This window comes from Heterodontus francisci, chromosome 6 (assembly GCF_036365525.1).
Source record: "Heterodontus francisci isolate sHetFra1 chromosome 6, sHetFra1.hap1, whole genome shotgun sequence".
Classification (NCBI taxonomy): domain Eukaryota; kingdom Metazoa; phylum Chordata; class Chondrichthyes; order Heterodontiformes; family Heterodontidae; genus Heterodontus; species Heterodontus francisci.
In genome coordinates this window covers 47,693,188-47,718,744 of record NC_090376.1, presented here as the reverse complement: position 1 = coordinate 47,718,744, position 25,557 = coordinate 47,693,188, and the positions used below count along the sequence as shown (strand labels likewise).

Below are 25,557 nucleotides of genomic sequence, written 5' to 3'. Positions count from 1 at the left end.
TTCTGTCAAGTTCACTATTTGTTCACATATAGATGAGCACTGCGATGTACCTTATGAAAAAAAAGCAGCTTGATAAATTCTAATAAACACAAAAAGGTATCTTAGAAGTAAACTGAACAGAAGCTGCTATATAGTCCTTGATCCTGATATTTATATTTTAAAGTTTATTGCAGTCAAAAAGGATCCTTTCTAAAATGCAAAGAGTTATTCATTACAACATTTTTAGTTTGGTCTTTTTGGTTTAAAAGGTGTACTCTTTGCATAATCCAGGAAACCGCCAGAAAGAAAGAGTTGCCCCAGTAAGGTCATCAGTACTAACTATTTAAACAAAAATAAGTTAAAAATCAAACAAAGACAGAAGGGAAGAAAAGGATACTACATGGGCAGGCTTAATGTCGGAGGAGGAACGGAATCTGCAAACTTTCAGTAATAAAACACTCACTAATTTAGGGAGGATGAAAAGATGTGCATGAGTGCTACTGAGGCAAGGCGATCCATAGTCAGTCAGTCATCTGTGCACAGTTACTGCATCTCAGGGGGACTGACACTGTGAGTACTACAATTGTCTTGGCCTTCCTAAACTAGAGAGGGGAGACAGAAATTTCAGTTAGAGTGTCTATACTTGATTTCTAACCAGTGATTCACACTTGTAGCAGTTATGTGAATGGAAAGTAAGGAGAGGATTGAAATGAAGTGTCATTCCACATAGAGATCCTGTGGATACTGTGCAAACTGACATAAAATATGACCATTGGCTTAGGCAGAGAATCATCACCCCTGTGGAACAATATCCGCATGAGAAGAGGAAAAGTGAGGGGTAATTGCAGAAAACTAAAGAAAATCATGCAGTAAATATTTTTGTGATATTAAGACCTTTTGTCAGCAAATGTTATTTTAACTGTGCCCAACGCTCAGCAATATGGTTCATCAAACCCCAATCCTTTCACTCTTATTTTTATCATCTTCTGGTGTGCACTGGTTGAATTTTGTAGGCCTGGAACTTCAGAAAGGGCTATTCTTTGCATTGGCGCCTCATTGATGGATAAATGCAAAAACAGAAAACCTATCAGCAACACCTTACAATATATACAGATTAATTGATTTAAAAGTAATATATGGTCCCAGTGGCTCATTAGCTTGCCCCCATAACTGCATAAAGCCTAAAAGCTTGGATGTTCTTGTATTATGCTGCGCTGATAGATAGAGGGAAGCATTCAGGAAAAATTTACAGAGTGTCGATCCCTTTTTAATAAGTTAATTGCTTTCAATCAATTTATTTAGTTTTTCTTGAAAATGCCATCATAACCATTAACAAATAAGTCATCCACAAGTTCAGACCCAAAAACAGATACACATATGTTGCAGTATTTCCCTTCACTCCCACATTGGCTACTAGAGCAGTACATGACCAGCATAAAGGAATAGGAAGTTGTATATCCAAGTTTGCAGATGACAAAAAATCAAAAGGCACAGTAAACTGTGTAAATGACAGCAGGAAGTTGCAAAGGAACATAGACCAATTAAGTGAATGAGTAAAACGGTGGCTGCTGAAGTTCAATGGGGGACGTGTGAGGTCATCTACTTTGGGGGGAAAAAGACTTACATTTGTATAGTGCCTTTCACAACCTCAAGATATCCCAAAGTGTTTTATAACCAATGAAGTACTTTTGAAGAGTAGTCTTTTATGTGGGATCTTTTACGTCAACCTGAGAGGGCAGACAGGGTCTCAGTTTAATGTCTCATCTAAAAGACAGCACCTCCAACAATGCTGCAGTCCCTCAGTACTGCACTGAAATGTTAACCCAGATAATATTTTCAAGTCCTGAGTGGGACTTAAACCGTCAAAGAGACGAGTATGCAACCACTGCTGACACTTTGGATGCATGAAAGACACATCAGAATATTTTCTTAAATGGCAAGAGACTAGGAACTATGGATAAGCAAAGGGATTTCGGTGTCCATGCAACAAATCACTAAGTTAGAGCACAGGTACAAAAATCAAAAAAGCTCCTGGAATGTTGGCCTTTATCTCAAGGAGGTTGGAATACAAAAGGAAGTTATGCCTTAGTTGTCTAGAGCCTTCATTTGATTCTATCTCGAGTACTGCGTTCAGTTTTGGGCACCGAACCTCAGGAAAGATACAATGACCCTATAGGGGGTACAAACTTAAAAGTTTGAGGAGTGATCTAATTGAGGTATTTAAAACGATAAAAGGGGTTCAATAGGCTAGATCCAGGGACATTATTTCCTCTGGTGGTGGACTGCAGAACATGGGGACATAATCTTTAAGTTAGAGCTAGACCATTCAGGAGTAAAAAATCAGGAAGCACTTTTTCGCATAAAGGTTGGTGGAAATCTGGAACTCTTCCTCACAGCACCCATTTAGACCAAGCACTGAATGGGATACCCAATTTTAAAAAAATTAAATCACATGCCTGGCACACCCTGCCACTCCCACACAGTGCAACCTTCCCGCAAAGCTGTAAAATTCTGCCAGTGCTGAACAGGCAGCCGGAAATGTTCGGCTAACAGCTGATGCCTGAAATCCCAGCTCTAAGTTGCAATAAAATCTTCAAATTAGCAGATCTCAAATTATTGGGGGGGGGGGGGGGGGCAGCTCTTTCTTGTACAGAATTGCAGTGCCAGTGAGCGCCAGCACTGCTCAGATGCTCATTGCATTTGTACAACAATCAGCTGAACTGCACCCAATTCTGACCAACTCAGATGGGTTTTGACCCTATGCAACTCCAAAAAAAAATTTATAAAGGTTTACGCTGGCTGTATCCTTGGGATTTTGCAGATATAAAACTTTGAAAACATCAGCAAAATATTTAAAACTGCACAATCCTGATAATTTATCAAAAAGAAAAGACTTCAAATGTAAAGGCGGGGGGGGGGGGGGGGGAGGGCAGTGAAGAATATATGTTTTGAAAAGTGATTGAAATTTAAATGAGAATGCAACATCACAAATTAAAATGCAAATTGCTTAAAATTTGCAACTCAATTTTAAGCATGATTTTCCTTTCCTAATGCACTTATCAGATGACTGCCTCTGGTTTTCAGGGTATAACCTGGCAAGGTCATGCAACTTTAACACATATGGTCTACATGTTATGTTACAAGATTTCTGTCACTGTGCTTGAAGCAAATACCAGTAAACTGTAGTGTACATTTCTCAATGAAATATTCCCTAAAGTCACAGGCCATTGAACCAGTGAACCTAGTAGTGCAAGAGAGAGGCTTCACAGCTGGGACTTTCATTATTAAGATAATGGTCTTTCGCCCACAGGCGACTAAAAGCATCGATGTGGCAGCAGGAATATTAACAACAATAACTTATATTTATATAGCACCATTAACTTAATAAAATGTCCCAAGGCACTTCACAGGAGCATTATAAAACAAAATAGGACACCGAGCCACAAATGGAGATATTAGATCAGTTGGCCAAAAGCTTGGTCAAAGAGGTAGGTTTTAAGGAGTGTCTTAAAGGAGAGGTGAGTCAAGAGAACACTTGATATTCACACCTAATCTGCACCTAAAAAAACATATCAGCACACATACAACATGATGGTTATGGAAGCTCAGGCACACTGCTTCGATTGAGATAAGCATACTGAAAAGAAGCCATACAGCCACACACCATCCTTTTTATTAGCCAACATAAAGAGGAATTCAAAGAGCCAGTGAATATTCTCAAAAATATCAAACTAGATGAAGTATTTTTGCAAGTCAAAACAAATTGCAACTGCCTTTAACTAAAACCTTTTAAAATACTACTACTAGTTTGTTTATAATTGATGCAAAGCAATAAACTGTTGCCAAGCACTGAAAAAATGCAGAGTGGAGGCTAATAAACAGGAGCAAGAGCCACTGATTGTCAAAGGCGTTGAGGAATTCAGATACTTATCATATCAGGTTTAACTAAAATATAGGAACAAATACATAATTAATAAAATAAAAACATTTAATAATTTGGTAACTGAATGTGTCCGAGAACTTGAGCAGCACAAGCTTATTTTAGATTTTTTGAAATCCCAGGACAAAACAACCCCTTAATGTAATCCCTAGACTTTATTTTTTATAAAAAGGCTGTTAATTCAAACAAATTCTTTCAAATATTTTCATTTTCACATTTTCTTTCAAAACTGTTTTTCCAAGAAATATGCCAGCCCAAATGAGCCAAGTGAAACATGCAAGGCACTCACACATCACAGATGCACAGTTTAATGCAGGTAACATGGATTTAGTGGTAACAGCTGCAGAGGGCTCAATCCATATGCGACAGTTTTATAATACTATTGATCTGATTTTAACCCAATCTGCCCTGAGGAAGTAGTGACAATGAAGTTTAAAATAGCATCTTAGCAAATTGGCTGCATTGCCACAGCGTTTTCTTTCCCGCGCACCCCACCCCACAACCCTACCATTTTAACTGAATTCCAGCAGTGTGGAGATTGCCCACCATAGGCAGATGGGACTTCATTTAAGTATGAAAGTTGTGGTCCAATAACGGCAAAGTGATTTTAATGTAAAATTACTAGAACCCTATACAGGACCAAACTGTACAACAGGGACAGGTGGGGATGTTTGGTAGGAATATGGGGTTAGTGTAGGATTAGTATAAATGGGTGGTTGATGGTCGGCACAGACTCGTTGGGCCGAAGGGCCTGTTTCAGTGCTGTATCTCTAATCTAATCTAAAACAGGACCTGGCAGCAGTCAGGGGAGGAGCCCAAAGAAGCCACGTATTTAATTTTGCTGTTGCTGATTCCTTGTGGATGAAGACAAGCAGGACTGCTTTGCTACGCCCCACAAGAAATCACTGGACCTCTCCAGTCCAGGCTTTGCCTCTCTCTCCCAGCCTGTACAAACTGCGTCACCTCCCCCGCACGCACATACACTAAGTTCATGCCAGGCAAAGTTCCTTTGGGTTTGACGCCCTTGGTACCTGTCCCAATTTCTGTTCCCGCACAACATTCCCATCAGTTTTGGGCAAGAGATAGTGCTGCAGTATTTACATGAGGCCCAAACATTAACCTGCCCACTCAAGGGCTGGATTTTGTGTAGGAGACGGGGCTCCCGGCACCACACCAAAAAGGCCGGGGTTGGGGGGCGGGGGGGGGGGGGGTGTTAACCCCACCTCAGCCTTTTCCAGACACCCTCTGAGCGATCCTCTTTTTCCATCAAAGTTCCAGGACCCAGGATCACCATCCTTTTAAAGATGGGGGTCCAGCCTCCATGAACTGTCAGCCAATCAGAGGGCCAGCAGCATTGGCAATGCCACCAGAAGCGGTGGCCACTGCCACAACCGCAGAGGCCTTGGACCGAGGCCCAGCAATGGAACCCCGGACCAGAGGTAGGTGAGGCAGGGTCACCAGGGCCAGTCCGGAAGGCCTCAGTGAGGGGATGGTCATGCAGTCAAAGGGGAGGGGGTCCTGGGGGTGAAGAGGTTCCCATCGAGCCACAGATTGCCCACGGAGGAGGAATTTCCCCCCCCCCCCCACCTCACAAAGCCTGCAAGGAGGTCGCCTCGTGTTAAAAGGCAACCTCACCATGTGGCGGAGGCCCACCTCCCCACCACTGGTAAGATCCCAGCAGCAGCGGGACAAGGCCCTTAATTAGCTGTTGTTATGAGGCCACCTAAGGGCCTCAATTGGCCACTGGATGGGAAAGCCATTGTCGGCCTATTCCACCCCCGGGAAGTTCGCATGGCGACAGGCCCTCTGCCGCCCAGTCGAGATTCTCCATGCCGCCACACCCCAGACCCGCCTCGGGGGGCCCATAAAATTCAGCCCCATGATAAAATTTCCCCTTATATATTTAGAGGAAGCATTTCAGTTAAAATAAAAAATATGAATGTACAGGTTAGTGTGTTCCTTTAATACAATAACAGCCAAAATACATCCAATGCCGACTTTGATGTAATTCTATGATTAATGCTCCATTTATGCAATCACTTAGAAACCACATCATTTTCCACTTTTAGTGCATTATTGTTTCCAAGGGGCAATATAAATTCCCTGGGATCTTTGGAAACCAAGTTCCAGTTCATCGGTGATTAATAGTGATCTGCAGAATAGTTTCAGGGACAAATTGAAACTGGTCCAGAAACTCCCACATCAGAAATCAATATTAAAAGGTATTAATGTCATGCTGTCAGGTCATAGTGGCATGGAACCATGGGACATGCACACTGTTCATTCTGAATGAGTATGGATAATGTACAATTACTGGCATCCACCAACAAATTGATATGGATCACCCAGCCCTTCCTGTGTTCCAATTGTCTGACAATTACACCATGTACTATATAAATATTTTAGTATGACAGATTATTTTTGGCAGTCAATTTGTCCAGTAATCTACTTATTACTGTATATAAACCACACTAGCCAATCAGCAGCACACCCAACACAAACCATTTAATTAGGTTGAATCAGCAACAATGCTTGACCAACCAGCTAACCAGGAAGAAGAGTCTGCCATGTTCTCATTAACAAGCATCGACCAGTATACAAGCAAACAGGTTTTGATTGATCACCATGATTTTTTTTTAATAAAGCCACATTTTGCAGACAACTAAATATGAGAAAAGCCAAATTGAATTACATTTTAGTTTACAACAACATGCATCTAGCTGGTGGCCAATTGCACAGAATTGGTTTTACATGATTTTAAGCTGTTATTATGTTCTTCAACCACCAGTTGCACAGGAGTCCTATAGCCAACTGCAGTGGCAGCAGTGCATTTCAGTGAAGTCCCCATGTGTAAATATCATTGCTACCAGTCCACAAATGCTTGCTGAAATGTCATGGCCAACCTGAGCATGTACAGAACTTTGCATCTCCAAAGTTAGCACACTTTATTAAAGAAAGCGCACCCTCTAAAATTAATCCAACTAAGCTTGATCAATTTATCACCTCAACCTTACATGCAACACCTGAAAAGGTAGCTTAAAGCTAAATGAGAAGCCATAAATTACAAAGTATATGTACTTAAGGACAAAATAAAAACAGAAAGTGCTGGAAATACTCAGTAGGACTGGCAGCATCTGTGGAGAGAGAAACAGAGACAACATTTCAGGTCTGTGATCTTTCATCAGAATTGGCAAAAGTTAGAAATGTAATAGGCTTTGAGCAAGTGAAAGGGGGGAGGGTGGGGGAATAAGAACAAAACGGAAGGCGTGTGATAGGGCAGCGGGCAGGAGAGATTACATGACAGTGATGTAAGAAAAGACAAAGGGATTTCTGATAGCTATTGTAAAAGACAAAGCATTAGTCCAGAGAGTGTGTTACTGGCAGAATAATGAACAGCTCTATCTGAAAGGAAAAACATAAAAAAACAAGTTTAAGACAGAGACATGGTTTAAAAATAAAATTAAAAAAAGGCAGTCATACTCTGAAATTGTTGAACTCAATGTTGAGTTCAGAAGGCTGTAGAGTGCCTAACAGGAAGATGAGGTGCTGTTCCTCGAGCTTGCATTGAGCTTCACTGGATTACTACAGCAGGCCAAGGACAAAAATGTGGGCGAGAGCAAGATGGTGAATTAAAATGGCAAGCAATCGGAAGCTCGCGGTCATGCTTGCAGACTGAGCGGAGGCGTTCTACAAAGCGGTCTCCCAATCTGCATCCGGTCTCCTCAATATGGAGCATACCACATTGTGAGCAGTATACTAAATTGAAAGTACAAGTAAATTTCTGCTTCATCTGGAAGGAGTGTTTGGGCCTTGGATGGTGAGGAGAGAGAAGGTAAAAGGGCAGGTGTTACACCTCCCGCAATTATTTAATTTAACTGTACACAAGAACATTAGGAAAGTGACACCTGAAATTTAAATTCTCATCCTTTGCAATCCGGACATGGTTTCACCCCTCCCTATATTTGTAATGGCCTACAAATTTATTCTCCACCTCCCTCCCTTCTTCAAATTCTCTATTCCTCTGTCCATTTGTGCACCTCCAACCTTGGCAGCTGTGCTTTCAGCTGCATAGGCCCCACTCTCTGGAATTCTATCCTTAAACTCCTCGGCAACTAACTTCCCTTTCCTCCTTCAAGGCTTCTTTAAAACACTAAAATAAAAGCAAAATACTGCGGATGCTGGAAATCTGAAACAAAAACAAGAAATGCTGGATTCACTCAGCAGGTCTGGCAGCATCTGTGGAAAGAGAAGCAGAGTTAACGTTTCGGGTCAGTGACCCTTCTTCGGAACTCTTTAAACTTCTTTAAAACACACCTCCTTCACCAACCTTTTGGTTACTCCCTCCCAACATCTCCTTGTTTGGCCCAATTCTCATTTTTTGGTATGCCACTTTGGCACTAAGTTGCAACAAAAATGCAAGCTGTTGTAGTTGAGAGGTAAAATTTTGAGTGCAGGAATAAATTCTCAACTCAGGAATTCAGCTAAATTTTTATTCTCTCCGACAAAATTTCACAGTCCTTGCAAGCTCAGTTTATGAATGTACCATCCAGAACGGGACTGAAATAGACAGATCAACTAGGAAAGTACTGTAGTAAACTGCTTTTATACTTGCACTCAACTTTTTGTGAAAAACTGGATTTATAATGCTACAGGGGTAAGGAGATGGAATCTAATAGTATAAAGTCAAGAGGTCAACTCACAGATGCCAGTCAAACTAAACAAGTACTAAAGTAAAGGTAGAATTAGGAGTACTTCCATTGGTCTTAGTGCTCCTGGGCCAGGGAGCGGAAAATCAGCCAGGGTTCCTGCTCCGGATTCCTATCTAATGACTCCGGCTGAAAAGTGTGTATATCTGAATAATAGGTGAATACAGAATACAGGAACTAATGAACAGGAGTAGGTCATCTGGACCCTCAAGACTGTTCCGTCTTTCTAGTAGATTATGGGTGATCTGTACATCAACTTCATTTACCCGCCTTTGATTCATTCATATCCCTTGACACCCAATAAAAATCTGTCAGACTGTCTTAAAACAACTGACACAGCATCACAGCAGCTCGGGGGAGAAAATTCTAATTCTGGTATTATTCTGATTAATCTGCACAGTACCCCTTACAAGGTTAATATATCCTTCCTGAGGTGCAACGCCCAAAGCTAAATTCAGTGATGGGGCCTGAGCAAGGCTCTGTAGAATTGATGCATATCTTCCTCCCTTTCTATTCCAAAGCCCTTTAGATAAAGGCCAACATTCCACTAGCTTTCAGCATGAGCCAGTGTGACAGGAAATCTAATAAATTATACTAACGGGGTTGGGATACATTTAAAGTACAGGTGTAGGTTCAGTAAAAAGCAGACTGATTTCATTCCAGAGTTACAACTTGACCTCTGACACCAGAGCCCTGGAGGACAGTCTCACTCCACTGTTCTCCAGAGTCAGATCAAGTGTAAACCCCACATCTGCAATGTGCAAGTTTGAACAGTAGTGCAAGGTCACTTTCCTTGGGGGACACCAAAGTTAAAGTGTAAGTGCACTCTCAATCATCAGTTTCTGTTATTTCGAGCATTTTTGAGAAACAAAACTAAACAACAAAAAACACTTTTTAATCCTTCAATTCACATAATTGAGATTAAAATTTCCTTTTGCATTCAAATTTAGATGAAGTAATCCCTTCTCACTTTTGGTGAAATTATGGTGAGATACCCAGAGTTGGGCCAAATAAAAAATGCTGTTACCAGTTCAATTTAGTTTTAATGCATTTTAATGTTGATGGAATGTTGGCAGCCTCTCCCACATTCAATGGCACTCACCAATGTAAGGTTGGCAACCTACAGAAACACCGCCCCCCTGCCCCCCTATGATATCCGAAGCTCATGTAGCTCTCAAGAGCCACATCAGTTACTGGCAAAATGTTTGAGGAACAATATCGCCATTAAGCTTAAAACAGTGGGCAACAGCATATTAAGGCCACCAGTCTACATCGGAGTGTCTCTCTCTCTCTCCAATCACATACATTAAATCTAAAATGTCTTTAGATTGGCCAAGACTAACAATTTTCATAAATGCTGATAAAGAAAAGTGAAAAAGTGCAGTAACTACTCCTGTTAAAAATTAATCTTGCCCAAAAAACAATTCTGTACTTAAGTAACACAGGATAGCCATCGTGTTGAGTCTGGAATATGAAAGGTATGGATTATAATACTATAGCTTTGGTGAATGGATTTTGTTAGAGATTTGTGCAGCAGCAGTCCCATCATAACCTAACACTGACAGAGACAATACCGTCCAAAAGATGATGCAATCTAACTGTAAACCAGCCCAATTCTGGATTATAGTCCATATTTAATCACATTAAACATGTAATAGAAATACATCCCATTATGCAATAACCGGTAGGTGCATGCTATATCTAATCCCCACCACTCCCCATAAAGTCAATAGAACTGATTTGTTTTTGGTAAATCTACTTCCGCTGAGCGTGAAAGGATGAGTACAGTGCTTGCCATGAGTGTAAAACAGAGGGAGAGATCCACATTTCCAAGAGTTCTGCGAGATTCACTGATCTTCAATTAACTGATAATTGGAAGCAGCATCAGCAAAGGGTAGCAAACACTGATGTCACATGGATGAACAGATTAAAAAACATGAACTCTCCCTTTATTTCACATTCCAAATTGAAGGCAACACTAAGAATTGTTGTGTCCTCAATAGCAAAACACAAAGATATCACAGGACTCTGCTTACAAGTACCACTGAACTCGCAAACTCATGATCAGAAACATGTATTACTGTAGCACTCGCCAAGCCTTGCACTCCAGTGGAAACCTCAATTCAGCTCCTTCTTTGAGAACGGTTAACTCTAGATAATGGGAGTCAACCTGTATATATTATTCTTTGCTTAAAAGCTCAGCAGCAGGTTATTCAGTTAGCAGGTAGTGAGATAAAGTTGTCAGCCAGAATATGAACAGCTGACTTTCTGCTTTCACTTAAGTAAGTGATGTAAAGATGGTCTTTTACAGTGCCACATGCAACAACTTTCCAGATGTTGTTTCTTTCCTTCCAGGAGACAGGCTTTAAAAAAAAAACTGTGCTAGCATATTTTACACAAACATTCTACAATGGCTATCTACAAAGTAATTTTACTAGAACATGAAGTATATTAAAGTATTTATATTAAAATCAAACAAATACAGTACCCCAATTTATTCTCGATTAACCTAGATTAGAAACCTTAAGTTAAAAACCAAGTCCAGCTCACCCCAATAAATTATTTAGTAACCAGTCCAAATTATCATTGACGAGAGCAGTAAAAGACTAAGCTCAGACATGTGAACTTCGGCCTGTACCATAGTACAGAAACTAATGTTTGGATTGGCAAGCATCAACAGCTAAGTTAGCTTCAGTTACATAGTAACTACAACTGAATAGCAATGCAATAAGCAAATAAGATGAATTCTCAGTGTAATTCTTTCACATTAATTTTCTCATCCTTTTCCATTCTCCAATGTTGACAAACCACACATTGAAAAAACAAAGTACAAGTGTTTCATCAATAATTTATGTTAATCAAACTGTTTCACTGGTATGCCATAAACAACATCCTGATGAAAAATTAAATAATTAGCTAAAGAAAATGTTCCACTGTTTATCATTTACTGAAACTGCAAAGAAACCAATGGGCTGATTTTAGCTCGATCAGCCTGGCAGGAACAGGCTGGTATGATCCTAAAGTCAGAGTTCTGCAGTTTTGCCTGTCACCAATTTGCCCAGGGCTTTTACAAAGGTGCCCATCGGAAGCAGGCAGAAAGCTCATTAAAGTATGCAAATCAGGATCCCATCATGCACATAAGTTTCTGATTGCAATTAAAAGGTACAAATGGGTGGAAAGCGTACCCTTTTGTTTTGATGGGGCCAGGAGGAGCAGCCCAGCCTGAGATGCAACTGAAGGAATTTTACACTGTGTATTTACTAGCAATGACTGTACTTTTGTCTATAATCTTGGACAAGAACTTCTTAAAACAAAGTAGCATGAGCAGATAATAAGTAAGGTCAATGTGGCATCTTCAAACTCACCAAAGAAATCTGAGTTTCATTTACTCTGATTTTCTTTCCTTCAGATTCACAATGACAAACAGGAACTGAATCAACAACAGATTCAGCTCCTACTTGCCACTCTAGGTGAGAATATTATTTGCTGTCAACATAGCCTTCAATTTCACCTCCTTTACTCCCACATTTTATACTAGTGCAATTAACGGTTGCAGCAACAAGTAATCATTCTTTTAAACAGATTTACAATCTTCTATGTTTGCAATATTGTCCATACGGGACCACCAAAAAGTACTTACATATAAAATATATATATGATATGCATTGCACCCCGAATAGGACTAAAGGACCTTATTCTTTTTGCCTTATAAACAGCATACCAGTACAACACTAAAATGAAGCCCCCCACCCCTCTTCCTGCTTTCCTGCATTCATATTATGTACTGTTACCTCTAGAATCATAGAATGATTACAGCACAGGAGGTCGTCATTTAGCCCACTGCGTCTGTGCCGGTTCTCTGCAGCTTTCCAATTTTTTTCTCTCCAGATAATTATCCAGTTCTCTTTTGAAAGCCTCGATTGAATCTGCCTCCACCTTACTCTCAGGCAGTGCATTGCAGATCCTAACCACTCGCTGCGTAAACAAGTTTTTCCTCCTGTCGCTGTTGCTTCTTTTACCAATCACCTTAAATCGGTGAACTCTGGTTCTCTATGTCCACTGAAGGCCAAATTGGAAAATGGAGACCTGTTCTGTGTATGCATGTTCTGTATCGCAACATCTTATGTGCAATTAAATTTCAAATAATTTAGATTGTGAACTAAGATAGAGTGACGTAAACACAGGAATTCAATGCATTCTCTGCACAAACTGCAGAAGCACTAAATCTAAGAATGTCTTTAAAACTAAAACATAAATACTGAATTCATTCCTTTTTAGCATTTAACATTGGAAATATTGCGTCTTCAACTGGCAACAGGCTTTGATTAGAGTGGGAGAACCAACTACTGGAAACAGAACAATGGTTAAAGATCGTGGGGCAATTTTCAACTTCAGCACCTCGCCAATAACCTGGCAGAGCAGAAGACCCTTCTGTTATAGACCTCACCTGATTTTCATTCCATTGAAATCACAAGCCTGTCTAAATGCTACTCTGCTAAGGGCCTTCTGAAATGTTAGACTGTCATATTTGCACAACTCAGGTTTCAGTTTCTATGAAAACACATTTCTATACAGGTTTCTTCTAAAAATTTATTCATAGAACTTCTCATCAGGCCTGTTCAGAGAAAGTTGCCTGTGTTAAATTAATGAATGTTTCTAATTTAAATTTCCCAGGATAATGCTAAAACCAACAGTGGTGAAATTTAACTGCATTTCTACTATTCCAAATGGGTTTTAACAATTCATCAGCAATGAATAACTGCTGTTTACAGGTCTATTATTCACAATGTGTTCATTCAACTGACATGGTGGTCTATCAAATCTAAGCATTGCCAAAAACAGGATGGTTTCAATCATTTAAAACTGAATGGTGAAAATACATTTAGGGGCACAAATGCGGTCACTTCTACCTTGTACAAAGAACACACTCAACATTGTAGTACAACTCAGCGTTTACCCATCTTTCAGAAAAAAAGTGAGGCTATATCACTCAGTGGGAACACTTCCATACAAATACAAAGCAGTCCATGATATACTTAAATCATTTATTGTATGTTTTTTATTAGACATGACACCTGAGCAGTCTCGATGTTTTATTCGGAATCCATGCACTCCCCACAGGGAAAATATAATCTAACATGAAATTAGTTGACCAAATTAACAGATGAATTAATGTAGGATGTCCAAACTATGGCCCATGAGCTAAATCCAACCTGTCACTCACCACTAGCACTCAGAGCCAAAACAATGGAGTTGTTTTTGCATCCACGCTCCCTAGTCACTAGCTACCCTCTTGAAATTTTGTGGACCTGGAAGTTTGCAAAGATCTATCTCACTGATGAGTGCTACAGATTTTGTGTCCACACCTTTCACATTTAGCATCTCACCCACAAGACGACTCCACAATTCCTACAATCGACAATTTACTGGCCAATGTTTAGTCACAGGTTAGTGAGACCCTGGGGCTGTAACAGCAGAACCCCTTGTGCGTACTGCGCACAGTAATCTCGTTTGTGCATTTCGTCTATCTTAGAGAAGGCAGACTAATCACTACTTTAATGACATAAGGCCCGTGTAAACCAACAAGCTGGTTTATTTTACATACAATATATAAACCAAAAAAATACATTTTCAGTAACTGTTAATCTATTTCACAATGCTCCTCATAATATAGAAAACACAGCATGTCATTTTACGTCTATTAACAGACTAAATTCACTTAAAAGACTAGGATGATCACAAACTAGTCAGCCCTAACCTTCGTGTCTGTTTTTCTTTGTAGGCTCCTGAAGACTGTGCATTCTCCAACTCAATAGTAAGCCAAGGAATTGCCCTCTGACCTTCCCCCCAGCTCTCCACTTCAGGGGGTGGCCAGTTGAGCTGCCAGTCAAAACTGCTACTGCCCTCCTAAGTGTGGGTATCCTTGCAGCCACCCACCCTCAGTGGGTTCAAACAAATGGGGCCATTCCAACATATTTTGTGCGAATTAACAAGCTCTATTGTCTCAAAGTGATATGCAAGAAATTTGACAGACGTTTTGTCTGATCCCAGCAGTTAGGATGAATAGGTTTTCCTCAGATAGCTCATCTGACTTAATCTCTTATGAGTTAAAATTAACTTGTAGCAATATCTCAATATAAGTTAGCACAAAATCCACCCCATGCCAGTCAAAAAATCTTGAAACCAAATTGATTTTTTTTTTCATAGGAGCATCATGAATGCAGTCCTCAGCAAACATCTATCTTGTACTTAGTTTCTAGTATTGGAAAGTAGTCATTAATGATGGATAAATCCTAAATCAGAAGGTCGATCTTGCATTTACATACGAATTAGGAGCAGGAGGCCACACGGTCCCTCAAGTTTGCTCCACCATTCAACAAGACTTTCATGCCCTCAGGATGTTCCAAAGCACATCAAGCCCAATTAATAACTTTTTAAGTATAGTCACTATCGTTATGCGGGCAGCTAATTTATACACAGCCAGACCCCACAAACAGCAATGTGAAATAACCAGTCAACTTATTTTAGTGGCAGTGCTGGTTGGCTGAAACAGCATGAAGATCAGCAGGATCCGTTAGAATTTGCAGCTGGAGATGTTTACAGATTAGTGGGAATATTGACTTAACATTATACATGATCTGTAAGGTTCCATGGTATTCTGCTCAGTGGTCCACAAAGGCAAAAACCTGGGGGCACACCTGGCTTCAATGCATTCATGTGGCATTTCTTGGTCTGCTATTTTAACACACGCATTAACTAGTTTACTTAAAATGGAATAGCCACTCTATTGTTACAACAGGAAGGTGAATGTCATACAATGCACTAAGTGTTTGTTCATTAATATTGTCAACAGTTATTTCTGAGCTCTAGTTTGATATCTGAACCTCTCCAAATATTACCAATTGTTGGAAGTACATAGCAGGTCCTTATACATCTGTAAAGAACAAAAGATCTGTTTCCCAAAAAAGTGCAGTTTTTAAAATGTATTCATCTTAAAACGAAGCCACAAAGTAAAATACAGTAGATGCTGGAAATCAAACAAAACTGATACAGCTGACCTGCTAGCTGTTTCTCGCATTTTCTGGTTTTGTTCGGTGGCTCAATTCAGCATCTCACTTGTCCCAAACACATGCATGGGCTTGACTTTAACTCTGTGTAAGTGAATGGGTCTTGAGTGTGTTAAAATCGGGCCCGATGGAATCAGCAGGAAACAAATGTAGAGGGCTTCAGCAGCAGATGAAATGAGATGGGACAGAGTCAGGTGATGTTACAGAGGTGGAAGTAGGCAGTCTTGGTGGTGGAGCAGATACGTAGTTAGAACCTCATCTCAAGTATGACACCAAGGTTGCTAATGGTCAGGTTCAGCCTCAGACAGTTGTCAGGGAGAGGGATGGAATTGGTAGCTAGGAAATGGAGTTTGTGTTGGGGACCAAAGGCAATGGCTTCAGCCTTCCATTATTTTGTTGGACAAAATTTAGTCTCTTCCAATAGAAAGAGGAAAGATTAAAAGGAGTGGACAAAAGCTTGGTGATCAGAAAGTTAGTTTTTAAGGAAAGTCTTAAAGGAGGAGGGGGAAGTGAGTAGGCAGTGAGGTTTAATGAGGGAATTTCAGAGAGTGGGATCAAGTTGGCAAAGTATTTGGGGAGGTTACAGAGATAGGGAAGAACAGGACAATGGAGAGACTTGAGTTTTAATTTAAGGTGTCCTCCACTGGATCCCTATCCTCCATGGTATCAACTTCAAAATCCTTATCCTAGACTGTAAATTTCTCATTCCAGTCTCCATCAACAATATTCTCCAGCCTTATTGTTCAACACACACATATACTCCTCTAGCTCTGATCAGCTGCATGTCCATAATCAATGGATGAGCATCTACCATTCCTATATCTTTAATCTTGAATTCTCCTCTTAATTCTCTTAACATGGGTACCTGCCTCACCAGTTTAAAAAAAAAATCCCCAAAATGTATCTTTTTAATTATGCACTCAGTCATCTCCCCTAACCACCCTAACTTATGTCTTAGGAATTTTCATTATATGGAGTAACTATACAAGTTGGTTGGTGTTCAATGGTGTACAGTGGATAGCTTTCTGCCACCAATCTAACACAAAATATTCTTTATTATCTGATTGCCAAATATGTAACCGAATTTTTTAAATTTATCTGCAACAGCTCTCTATGTCACAATGATGCCATCAATGCCATAATTCGTTTCATTAATTTTTGAAATTTAAATATGACAACATTTCAAATTTAAATGCCATAAAACTTGAATAATCATCCTACACAGAAGTACAAGTCTGGTTTTAAAAAAAGATACTTAAAGAAAATCCACTGACTAGATAATTAATCGTTTGCTTTTTCTAGTACACTCAAGTAGAAATAAATGATAGTATTTGTGTAGTTAGACTTTGCAAGCTATGTATTTAAAGCGAAGAAGTACACTGCACTGTTGGTTTATTTAGGAATAAAGACAGGACAGCTAGGTGTATACCATTTCGAGGATGTTATTCAGCACACGCCATGGTTTGCCGCAGACTGTGCTATAAAAAAGTTAGCTAACACAGCTGTCCCATAGCAGGGGAGACCAACGAGCATAGTTTCTTCCCGAAATGTGAGCATAATCATTTCAACATGACTTATCGATAAGGATCATTACAATCAGTTTTCATTCAATTCTTCTAACAGATACCTAGATTTTTTTCAGGTAGTTATGAGTCATGCGTTCTGTGCGGTTATCATGGATTAGATGCTCTTGCACTTTTGGACACAATTTTCATCAGGAAAAGGAATTAAGGCCTAGAAGGACAAGGGCTACTTGGGAACACCATAACCTCCAAAGTCCCCTCCAAGTCACACATGATCCCAACTAGGACATCTACTGTTGTTCCTCTATCGTTGTTGGGTCCTAATCCAAGTCATCAATATACATCAAAAAGAGCAGCAGTCCCAATATCAACCCCAGGGAACACCACTAGGCACCTGCCTCCAGTCTGAAAACATTCAACATTGCTCTTTGCTTTATGCCACTTAGCCAATTTCATATCCAGCAGCCAATGCTCCTTTAATTCCATGGACTTCAATTTTGCGAACAAGTCTATTTTGTGGTACTTTTATCAAACACCTTTTGAAAATCCATCTACACAATATGTTCTATGTTCTAATATCAACCGCACTATCCTCATCAACCTTCAGTTATTTGAAAAAAGAACTCGATCAAATTAGTCAAACACAATTTGCCTTTAACAAATCTGTGCTAGCTTTCATTTATTAATCCTTTCCCCCACCTCCCCCACCCCGCCAAATGTCAGTTAAATTTGTCCTGGATTAATATCTCGAAGTTTACCCATCATTGACATTAGACTGACCAGCCTGTAGCTGCTGGGTTTATCCCTCTCCCATTTTATGAACAGAGGTGTAGCATTTGCAATCCTCCAGTCCTATGGCACCTGTCTCATATCAAAGAAGAATTAGATGATTGTGGGGACAGCTTCTGCAATTTCCACCCTTGCGTACCTCAGCGACTCGGATGTATCTCATCCAGATGGGGTGACTCTTCTATCTTCAGTGCTGCTAATCTTTTAAGTACTTTTCTATTTATTTTTCTCCTATCCAATCTCTCTGCTTCCTCCTCCTAAAATATGACATCAGCAACATGCTCTTCTTTTGTAAAGACAGATGCAAAGTACCTTTGCACTTAGTACCTTCTGCTTCCACATGATTATCTCTTTTTTGGTCTCCAATTGGCCCCACCTTTCCTTTGACTACTCTTATACTATTTATACACTTATGAAATACTTCTGGGTCCCTTTATATTTTGTCCACTGTTCTACTAAGCTCCACATATCTTCTTCTAGACTGATGTAATGGCCCAGCAGAGATACGGAACCCACCTCAGGTGTGTTAATGACCTCAGAGCTGGAAAAACCTCCAGATATCAAAGGTCATCTCAGGGTGGGAAGAAGTGTCCACCCACCTCACTTCCAGTGGTGCCACATTCAAATATAAGGTATAACCCTGAGAATCAAAATTCTCCAATTACCTTAACTTTGGTTGAACCAGATATCCCTGATGTTAGATTGCTTCAAGTCCTTTAAGTGTGGTACAATTGAGAAAATCATGATCTCACTTAAAAATCAAGTGCTTCTAATTTTTATTCTATTCAACATAACTTTTATGGTGGTAGTGCTCCAATAGCATCAGTGCCCATGGGCCAAGGAGGGGAAAGATAACAACCAGAATTTCAGTTCCTGACTACTTTCCAATACTAGAAACTGAGTACAAGATAGATGCTTGCTGAGGACTGCATTCATGATGCCCCTACGGAAAAAAATCTAATAATCATAACCGTGCAATTAGGAGAGTAATGGAGAGCTACTGTATCCCGAAAGACAACAGCAAAAAAAAATTTAAAAGAAAAGGTTAGCTGTTCAAAGTACCAAGAATTATTGAATAAACCCCATCGACTGCTCTCTGGAGATTCTCCTGACAATTCATTATACTTGACGAACTTTTATTTGCCATTTGCCAGCGTAGTCTACGATTCTGATATTTACTAGGACAGGGTTTCTGAGTAGGGTTATCGGAGTCATAAAGAGAGTGCACCTCCTTTTACCTACCCAGTTTCCAGAGGCCCAGGAAATCCAGATAATAACAGGGGAAAATATCTTGTTAAAATAAAGGCACTTTTAAAAAAGAAAATGGTTTCATAATCAACCTGCCCCCCAAGAGAGGATTGGTCATCTGCCCCTTGTCCTGCCTCCATTAAGTCCAAAAGTGGTAAGGGTGGAGACAGGTTGAGTTCAAATTTGAAATTTAACTTTTTAACTTCCCACCTGATGCAATGCTACCCATTTTGGGGGTTAAAATTTCCCCCTATGTTTCGGTGTTATCACTGTTATCATAATCTGCTTTTTGTTATGACAGTGCTGCTATATTTTTTGTTAGTTTTTTTTTGAGGACTCACGTATTTTAGAATTATGGATATTTTTTTATTTGGGAAAACTGAAAAGGATTCCATGGATGTTTTTTCACTGGGGTCATTGGAAGGTCTTTTGGACTTGGTTTGTACATAACTCTTACTCTAAGTCACCTGTCTTCAGATAAATACCCAGCAGGGGCTTTTTGACTTGGAGAAGATGTTTACAGAGAAGTGACAGGTCAAGATTTATAGGGGTCGGGAGGCTTGATTCTTGAGATATTGTTTTGGTTTCGCTTCGGACAGTCAGTTGGGGTTTGGACAGTGTTTTGAAAGGAGTTTAAGAATCAACATGCCAAGGACAAACCCCAGCTCAGCCTTTTCCATCTCTTTGAAAAGCCTACCAGCTTTTCCATCTCTGAGAAGCTCTTTGAAGCGAGTGAAAGAAATATAGAGAAATTGATGCTGCATTCCTCCTGAAAGGCCTGCCAGAAACCCCTGTTGCCGTATTTCTCCTGGACAGCCCACCAAACATCACCTGCCAAGAACTGTTCTAGAAAGATCCCAGTGACAGCTGTCTACGCATATTTGGGATGCCAAATGAAAAAAAGGGGCAACTGACATCTTTCCATATCTTTCTTTTTCTTCAAGAATTAGCAAGTATTTGGCCAAAGAATTCTTTTTCAGTTTTTTTTTAATAACAGAGCTCTAAAGAGAAAATCTCTATTTTTTCAGTTAAGCTGTGTGTGCGCGTGCATGCGAGGGAGTGAGAGGGCGAGGAGCTAAGGTAAAAGGGAACTTTCATATTTCAATCTGTGCATTTATGCTTTACTTCATTACTGGTTAAGATTTGTTTTATAATAAACTGATAATTTTGTTGTTTATTAAAGAAGCCTGGCTGGTGAATTTTATTCTGGGATAAACAGTAGTGTTCATGATTGACAGCATCAGTAACTGGGTAAACATTTAAATAGATGCTGTGACCTGGAGAAGTGGAACTAGAAAAGACAGTGCACTCCTCCCACCTCGGTCATAACACTATGCCTTGACGCACTGGAAGATAGCCTAGTCCAAAAGTACAATAAACTCTCAGGCTACGTCATGCTGGCATACATGGATTCTCCGAATGAAAAACTGTAACTGGCTGACAGATGGATCATTAGATTATAGGAATTCTCCACTAAAAGTCTATAATTGATTCATCCCTAATTATCTGATGCAAAATATCTAAATAGATTTCTTTATAACATTATTTGCACTCATCAGGCACATGGTGTCTGTCATGACATCATGAGCCAGTCAACTCACTTCTTTTTTGATGAATGTCGAAAGTTCTTTGCTTTTCTACTTTCTAGTTAACTATCTTTTTTCATTATTCTTCAACATTATTGCACAAAATTATTCTCCCCAGTTACTTTCCACCAAAGACATTCACTATGACAGTCCGACCTTATTATGTATACCCCTAAAATAAAATGACAATAAAATTCAATGCAGAAAAAAATACGTTTGCCCATAAACATACCAATCTCACTTCTAATTACTTGAGTACTATCTACAGTCCCATGATTCATCTTGCCAGCTCTCAAGAACCTCTTTGATCTGAGTTACACCTTAACTAATACTTCACAGTTCAGCCTGTCCAATTGAAATATGACATTCAGAGGCAAACAGCTACTGTGCAACTCCTAGTTTCCATCACAATCATATTGAGAGGTAATAATAATCAAGTAACCAAAATACAACTCACTGAAGCAATTGCGTGGCACCAGTCTTGAGCTCTCAATGCCTGAACCTCTGATTTCACAAAACCTTACACTTCCCCACTCCCTTCTGGCATCAGTTCCCAAGCTAGATGCCTCTTGCTCCTAAGGTCATTTTTCTGATTTATAGGCTCCAATCCAAAGTTTCCCACTGTCTTGGCCTCACCGTTTTCCCCTGGACCAGGCCCATATTTTTCCTCTGACTGCTTTCCCAAACTTTGCTTCTCTTAAAAAAATTAATCACACTTTATGCTAAGAGCTGGCATAAACAAGAACAAAGAACAAAGAAAATTACAGCACAGGAACAGGCCCTTCGGCCCTGCAAGCCTGCACCGATCCAGATCCTCTATCTAAACATGTCGCCTATTTTCTAATGGTCTGTATCTCTTTGCTTCCTGCCCATTCATGTATCTGTCTAGATACATCTTAAAAGACGCTATCGTGCCCGCGTCTACCACCTCCGCTGGCAACACGTTCCAGGCACCCACCACCCTCAGCGTAAAGAACTTTCCACGCATATCCCCCCTAAACTTTTCCCCTCTCACTTTGAATTCGTGACCCCTAGTAATTGAATCCCCCACTCTGGGGAAAAAGCTTCTTGCTATCCACCCTGTCTATACCTCTCATGATTTTCTACACCTCAATCAGGTCCCCCCTCAACCTCCGTCTTTCTAATGAAAATAATCCTAATCTACTCAACCTCTCTTCATAGCTAGCGCCCTCCATACCAGGCAACATCCTGGTGAACCTCCTCTGCACCCTCTCCAAAGCATCTACATCCTTTTGGTAATGTGGCGACCAGAACTGCACGCAGTATTCCAAATGTGGCCGAACCAAAGTCTTATACAACTGTAACATGACCTGCCAACTCTTGTACTCAATACCCCGTCCGATGAAGGAAAGCATGCCGTATGCCGTATGTGCCGTAAACACACACAGAGGTTATTAAATACAGCTAAATTTTCTATGAGTAAACAAATTTTAAGGAAATGAAAAGAATCCTGAATGATTGTGTTTAATATTTAAAATTAAATTTGATACTTTTGTTGGTAAGTAAGACCACATGAGATCAATTGACTATTTTTAATATTCACTAGCGATTATAAAAAGGCCAGCACAATACTGCCTGCCTGATCAAGGTCATTATTTTTACAGTACATTCAAAGGCTAAAGCAATGATCATCAAAGATGCACAAAGCAACTGTCACTCTTCAGGCCCTAGCCTTTGGGTGAGAACAGAGGAAGGCTATCCACTGTGTAAGGAATTGAAAAAGGTAGAGATGCATTTTTTAAAAACTCAAGGACAAAGCCTTATCTTGAAGTGTTTCTCTATATTTTGGAGTACATATTTGAACTACTAGCCCAGTGCAGAACAGTCTAGTAGTTACTTGAAATAGACATAAGCTTCCAACACCACAGCTTTCTTATTCAGTTTACAATATTTTGGCAAACTAGCTGAGTTTTAAAAAAAAATCTCTGTACTTTAAAAGAATGGGCCCTAAGTTTGTAATAGGCCAATTTTTTGAGGGTCAAAATAGTCAGGATGCTCTGATAGCACACCTGCTCATGTGGGCTCAGGGGCCAAGTTAAATTGGTCCCTGTTCCTGCTTTGCCTTAAATAAGCGAGTTGCCAAGTACCACTCAGACCACCTTGCCAGCTTGCATAACTGGGGCAGCAAGCGTGAAATCAAACGTCACTGATGTCAGTTAAAAGCAACATTCAAAGTGAAGGAGTACTGCAGCTGCAGTCACATTCATTAGTAACAATACTGAAATGGAATGCAGTGAAAATATTGGACGGGCTCCCTCTTTTCAGATACAGCTTTGGAGAAGGATGGCAGGAGGATGGGCCTCATCTTCCCACCCATTGGCATGAAGGTATCCCAGTTCACTTTGCAGCAACAGTGGGCAAAGGTGTAAAGCAAATCAATGCCAGAAGCATTGCCCCAAAGATATTGCTGCAAGCAGCCGACCTGACACCCGAAGTCTGGGTGGAAGAGATGAAATATAGTGGACTGGTGCAGGATGAAGACATCATGACTACTTACAAGATATTGGGCACTGACCTGTATAATAATTCGAGCCTATAGTTGCAAATTTAAGAAATGGAATCCTTTCCTGTTACAATAGAGCACTTTGGTCTTGTATGGGAGCACAGAGGGCTACATGGGTGCAGTCATGACCCCGACACTCCCACTCCCCCACCCCCACATGAGGAAATCAAGCGATTCTTGCAAAGCACACTGCTCCCTTCTCCTGCTCGGCAGCCTTCCTTTGGGAGGGTGATGAATTCCTGGCACTCAGCAAACAGTACATCAGTGACTTCCTTGACTGCAATGCACACAGCAAACAGATATTTTTTTTACTTATGTCACCCGCTGAGTGTTGGAAGGAGCCTGATGCATAAAAGTCCAGGGAGATAGGCAGTGCTGCGAATGCAATCCTTGGTTGAACAGATGGAGGAGCTCAATCACGGCCTCTATGGAGAACCAGACGCACTGCTCCTCTATGAAGCTGAGGAAGGAAATCTGGTTGCTGGACACAGTTATGGTGTATGACCCCCTCTGCCCTTCCCTCCTGCACCCTCTCCTAGCAGCCTGTACAGCTCTCTGCTGCTTTCTTTGCTGCTGCGGTCAACCCTGCTCCTCGTGTCACAGACCCCAATGCAAACCACACAGAATACTTAAGTTTCAACACTGTTAAGAAAGTAATCCTTGGAAAGAGTTTAGGACCTCCTCAAAAACCACCGAGGTCAACTCAACAAATCAGTAGGCAAAAATACTGTCAAAATTCAAAAGCATTTCCTAGTAGCCTATCATCCAAACAGACTTAATTTAGAGGCAAGTATCCAACAATTTATATGTACATAGCACCTTTATTGTAATAAAACATTCCAAGGTGCTTCAAAGGACCATTATAAAACCAAGTATGACACTAAGCCTCATAAGGTGATATTACGGCAACAGCCAAAAGCTTGGTAAAAGAGGTAGGTTTTAAAGGTACGACTTAAAAGGAATAAAAAGGAGGTAGAGAAGGAGAGAGGTTTGGGGGACAAAACTCCAGAACTTAGGGCATAGGCAGCTGAAGGCACGGCCACCAATGGCGGAGCAATTAAAATCGGGGGAGCTCAACTGACCAGAATTATACGAGGGCAGATATCTCAGAGGTTGTGGGGCTGGAGGACATTACAGAGCTATGGGCAAGGCCATGGAACCATTTGAAAATAAGAATGAGAATTTGAAAATAAAGGTGTTGCTTGACCGGAGGCCAATGCAGGTCAGTGAGCACAGGGGTTAAAATGAAAAAAGACTTGCATTTATGTGGCGCCTTTCACGACCAACTCAAAGTGCTTTACAGCCAATGAAGTACTTTTGAAGTGTAGTCAATATGGTAATGTAGGAAACGCAGCAGGCAATTTGCACCCAGTAAGTTCTCACAAACAACAATCACCAGATAATCTGTCTGTAATGTTGATTGAGGGATAAATATTGGCCAGGGCACCGGGGTAACTCCTCTGCTCTTCTTCAAAATACTGCCACAGAACCTTTTCCATCCACCTTGGAGAGCAGAGGGGGCCTCAATTTAACATCTCATTCGAAAGGCAGCACCTCCAACAGGGCAGCAACTCCCTGGAGTTGTCAGCTTTAATTTTCATATTCAAGTCCTGGAGTGGGACTTGAACCTACAGCCTTCTCAGATGCAAGAGTGCTACCAAATGAGCCACTGCTGGCAGCTTAGTTGAACAGGGCTCGGGTGCGAGGCTATACAGCTTCTACAGAATGTTTACTGACTACTAAGACAATAACTTCCTGGTTGAGGTTAAAATCCCGGCAAATCAGATGCTTCCATGTAAAGCCTGGCTACCCTACCTGAACCCGACCAGACCCGCCTACATGTGTCGGGTTCGGGCCGGGTCGAAATTCCAAGTCCAGCATTCGGGCTGGGGTCGGGTCGGGCTGGACACTGCTTCCGGGAAGTCACGGGATCAGGCTTACCCATGATTACCCACAACTCCAGCTGTATGAATAGCCTGCTGCCGAAACAGATGAAGGAGATTACTGTCAGGTCGGGTGCAAAAAAAAATTAAAGGGCTGTCGTTGGGTCGGGCTTCAATTTTATATCTGAGCCAGGCTTTACTTCCATGTACAAATTTGGCAAGTGTGCCCTTATTCAAATGCTTGACCCTTATTTTAATATTTAAATTACTGTTACTTTCCTTATAGGTGGCTGTCAGTGTCACCCAAATAAA

At 40.6% G+C, this 25,557-nt stretch overlaps 1 protein-coding gene across 14 annotated transcripts in view; it reads right to left on the bottom strand.

The window, feature by feature from the left end:
- Positions 1 to 25,557, bottom strand: part of LOC137371289 (spermatogenesis-associated protein 13-like) — a 413,876-nt gene that overhangs the window by 158,070 nt on the left and 230,249 nt on the right. Inside the window, exon 1 of one of the 14 annotated variants that reach the window (XM_068033613.1) lies at positions 12,417 to 12,514. The exons of 12 other annotated variants lie outside the window; for them this stretch is intronic. In XM_068033613.1, coding sequence (XP_067889714.1) covers positions 12,417 to 12,428 — 12 coding nt within the window. In that variant the 5' untranslated portion in view covers positions 12,429 to 12,514. Of the gene's footprint in view, positions 1 to 12,416; positions 12,515 to 25,557 lie in introns of those variants that run through there. One more of the 14 variants, XM_068033619.1, reaches the window with a different exon arrangement.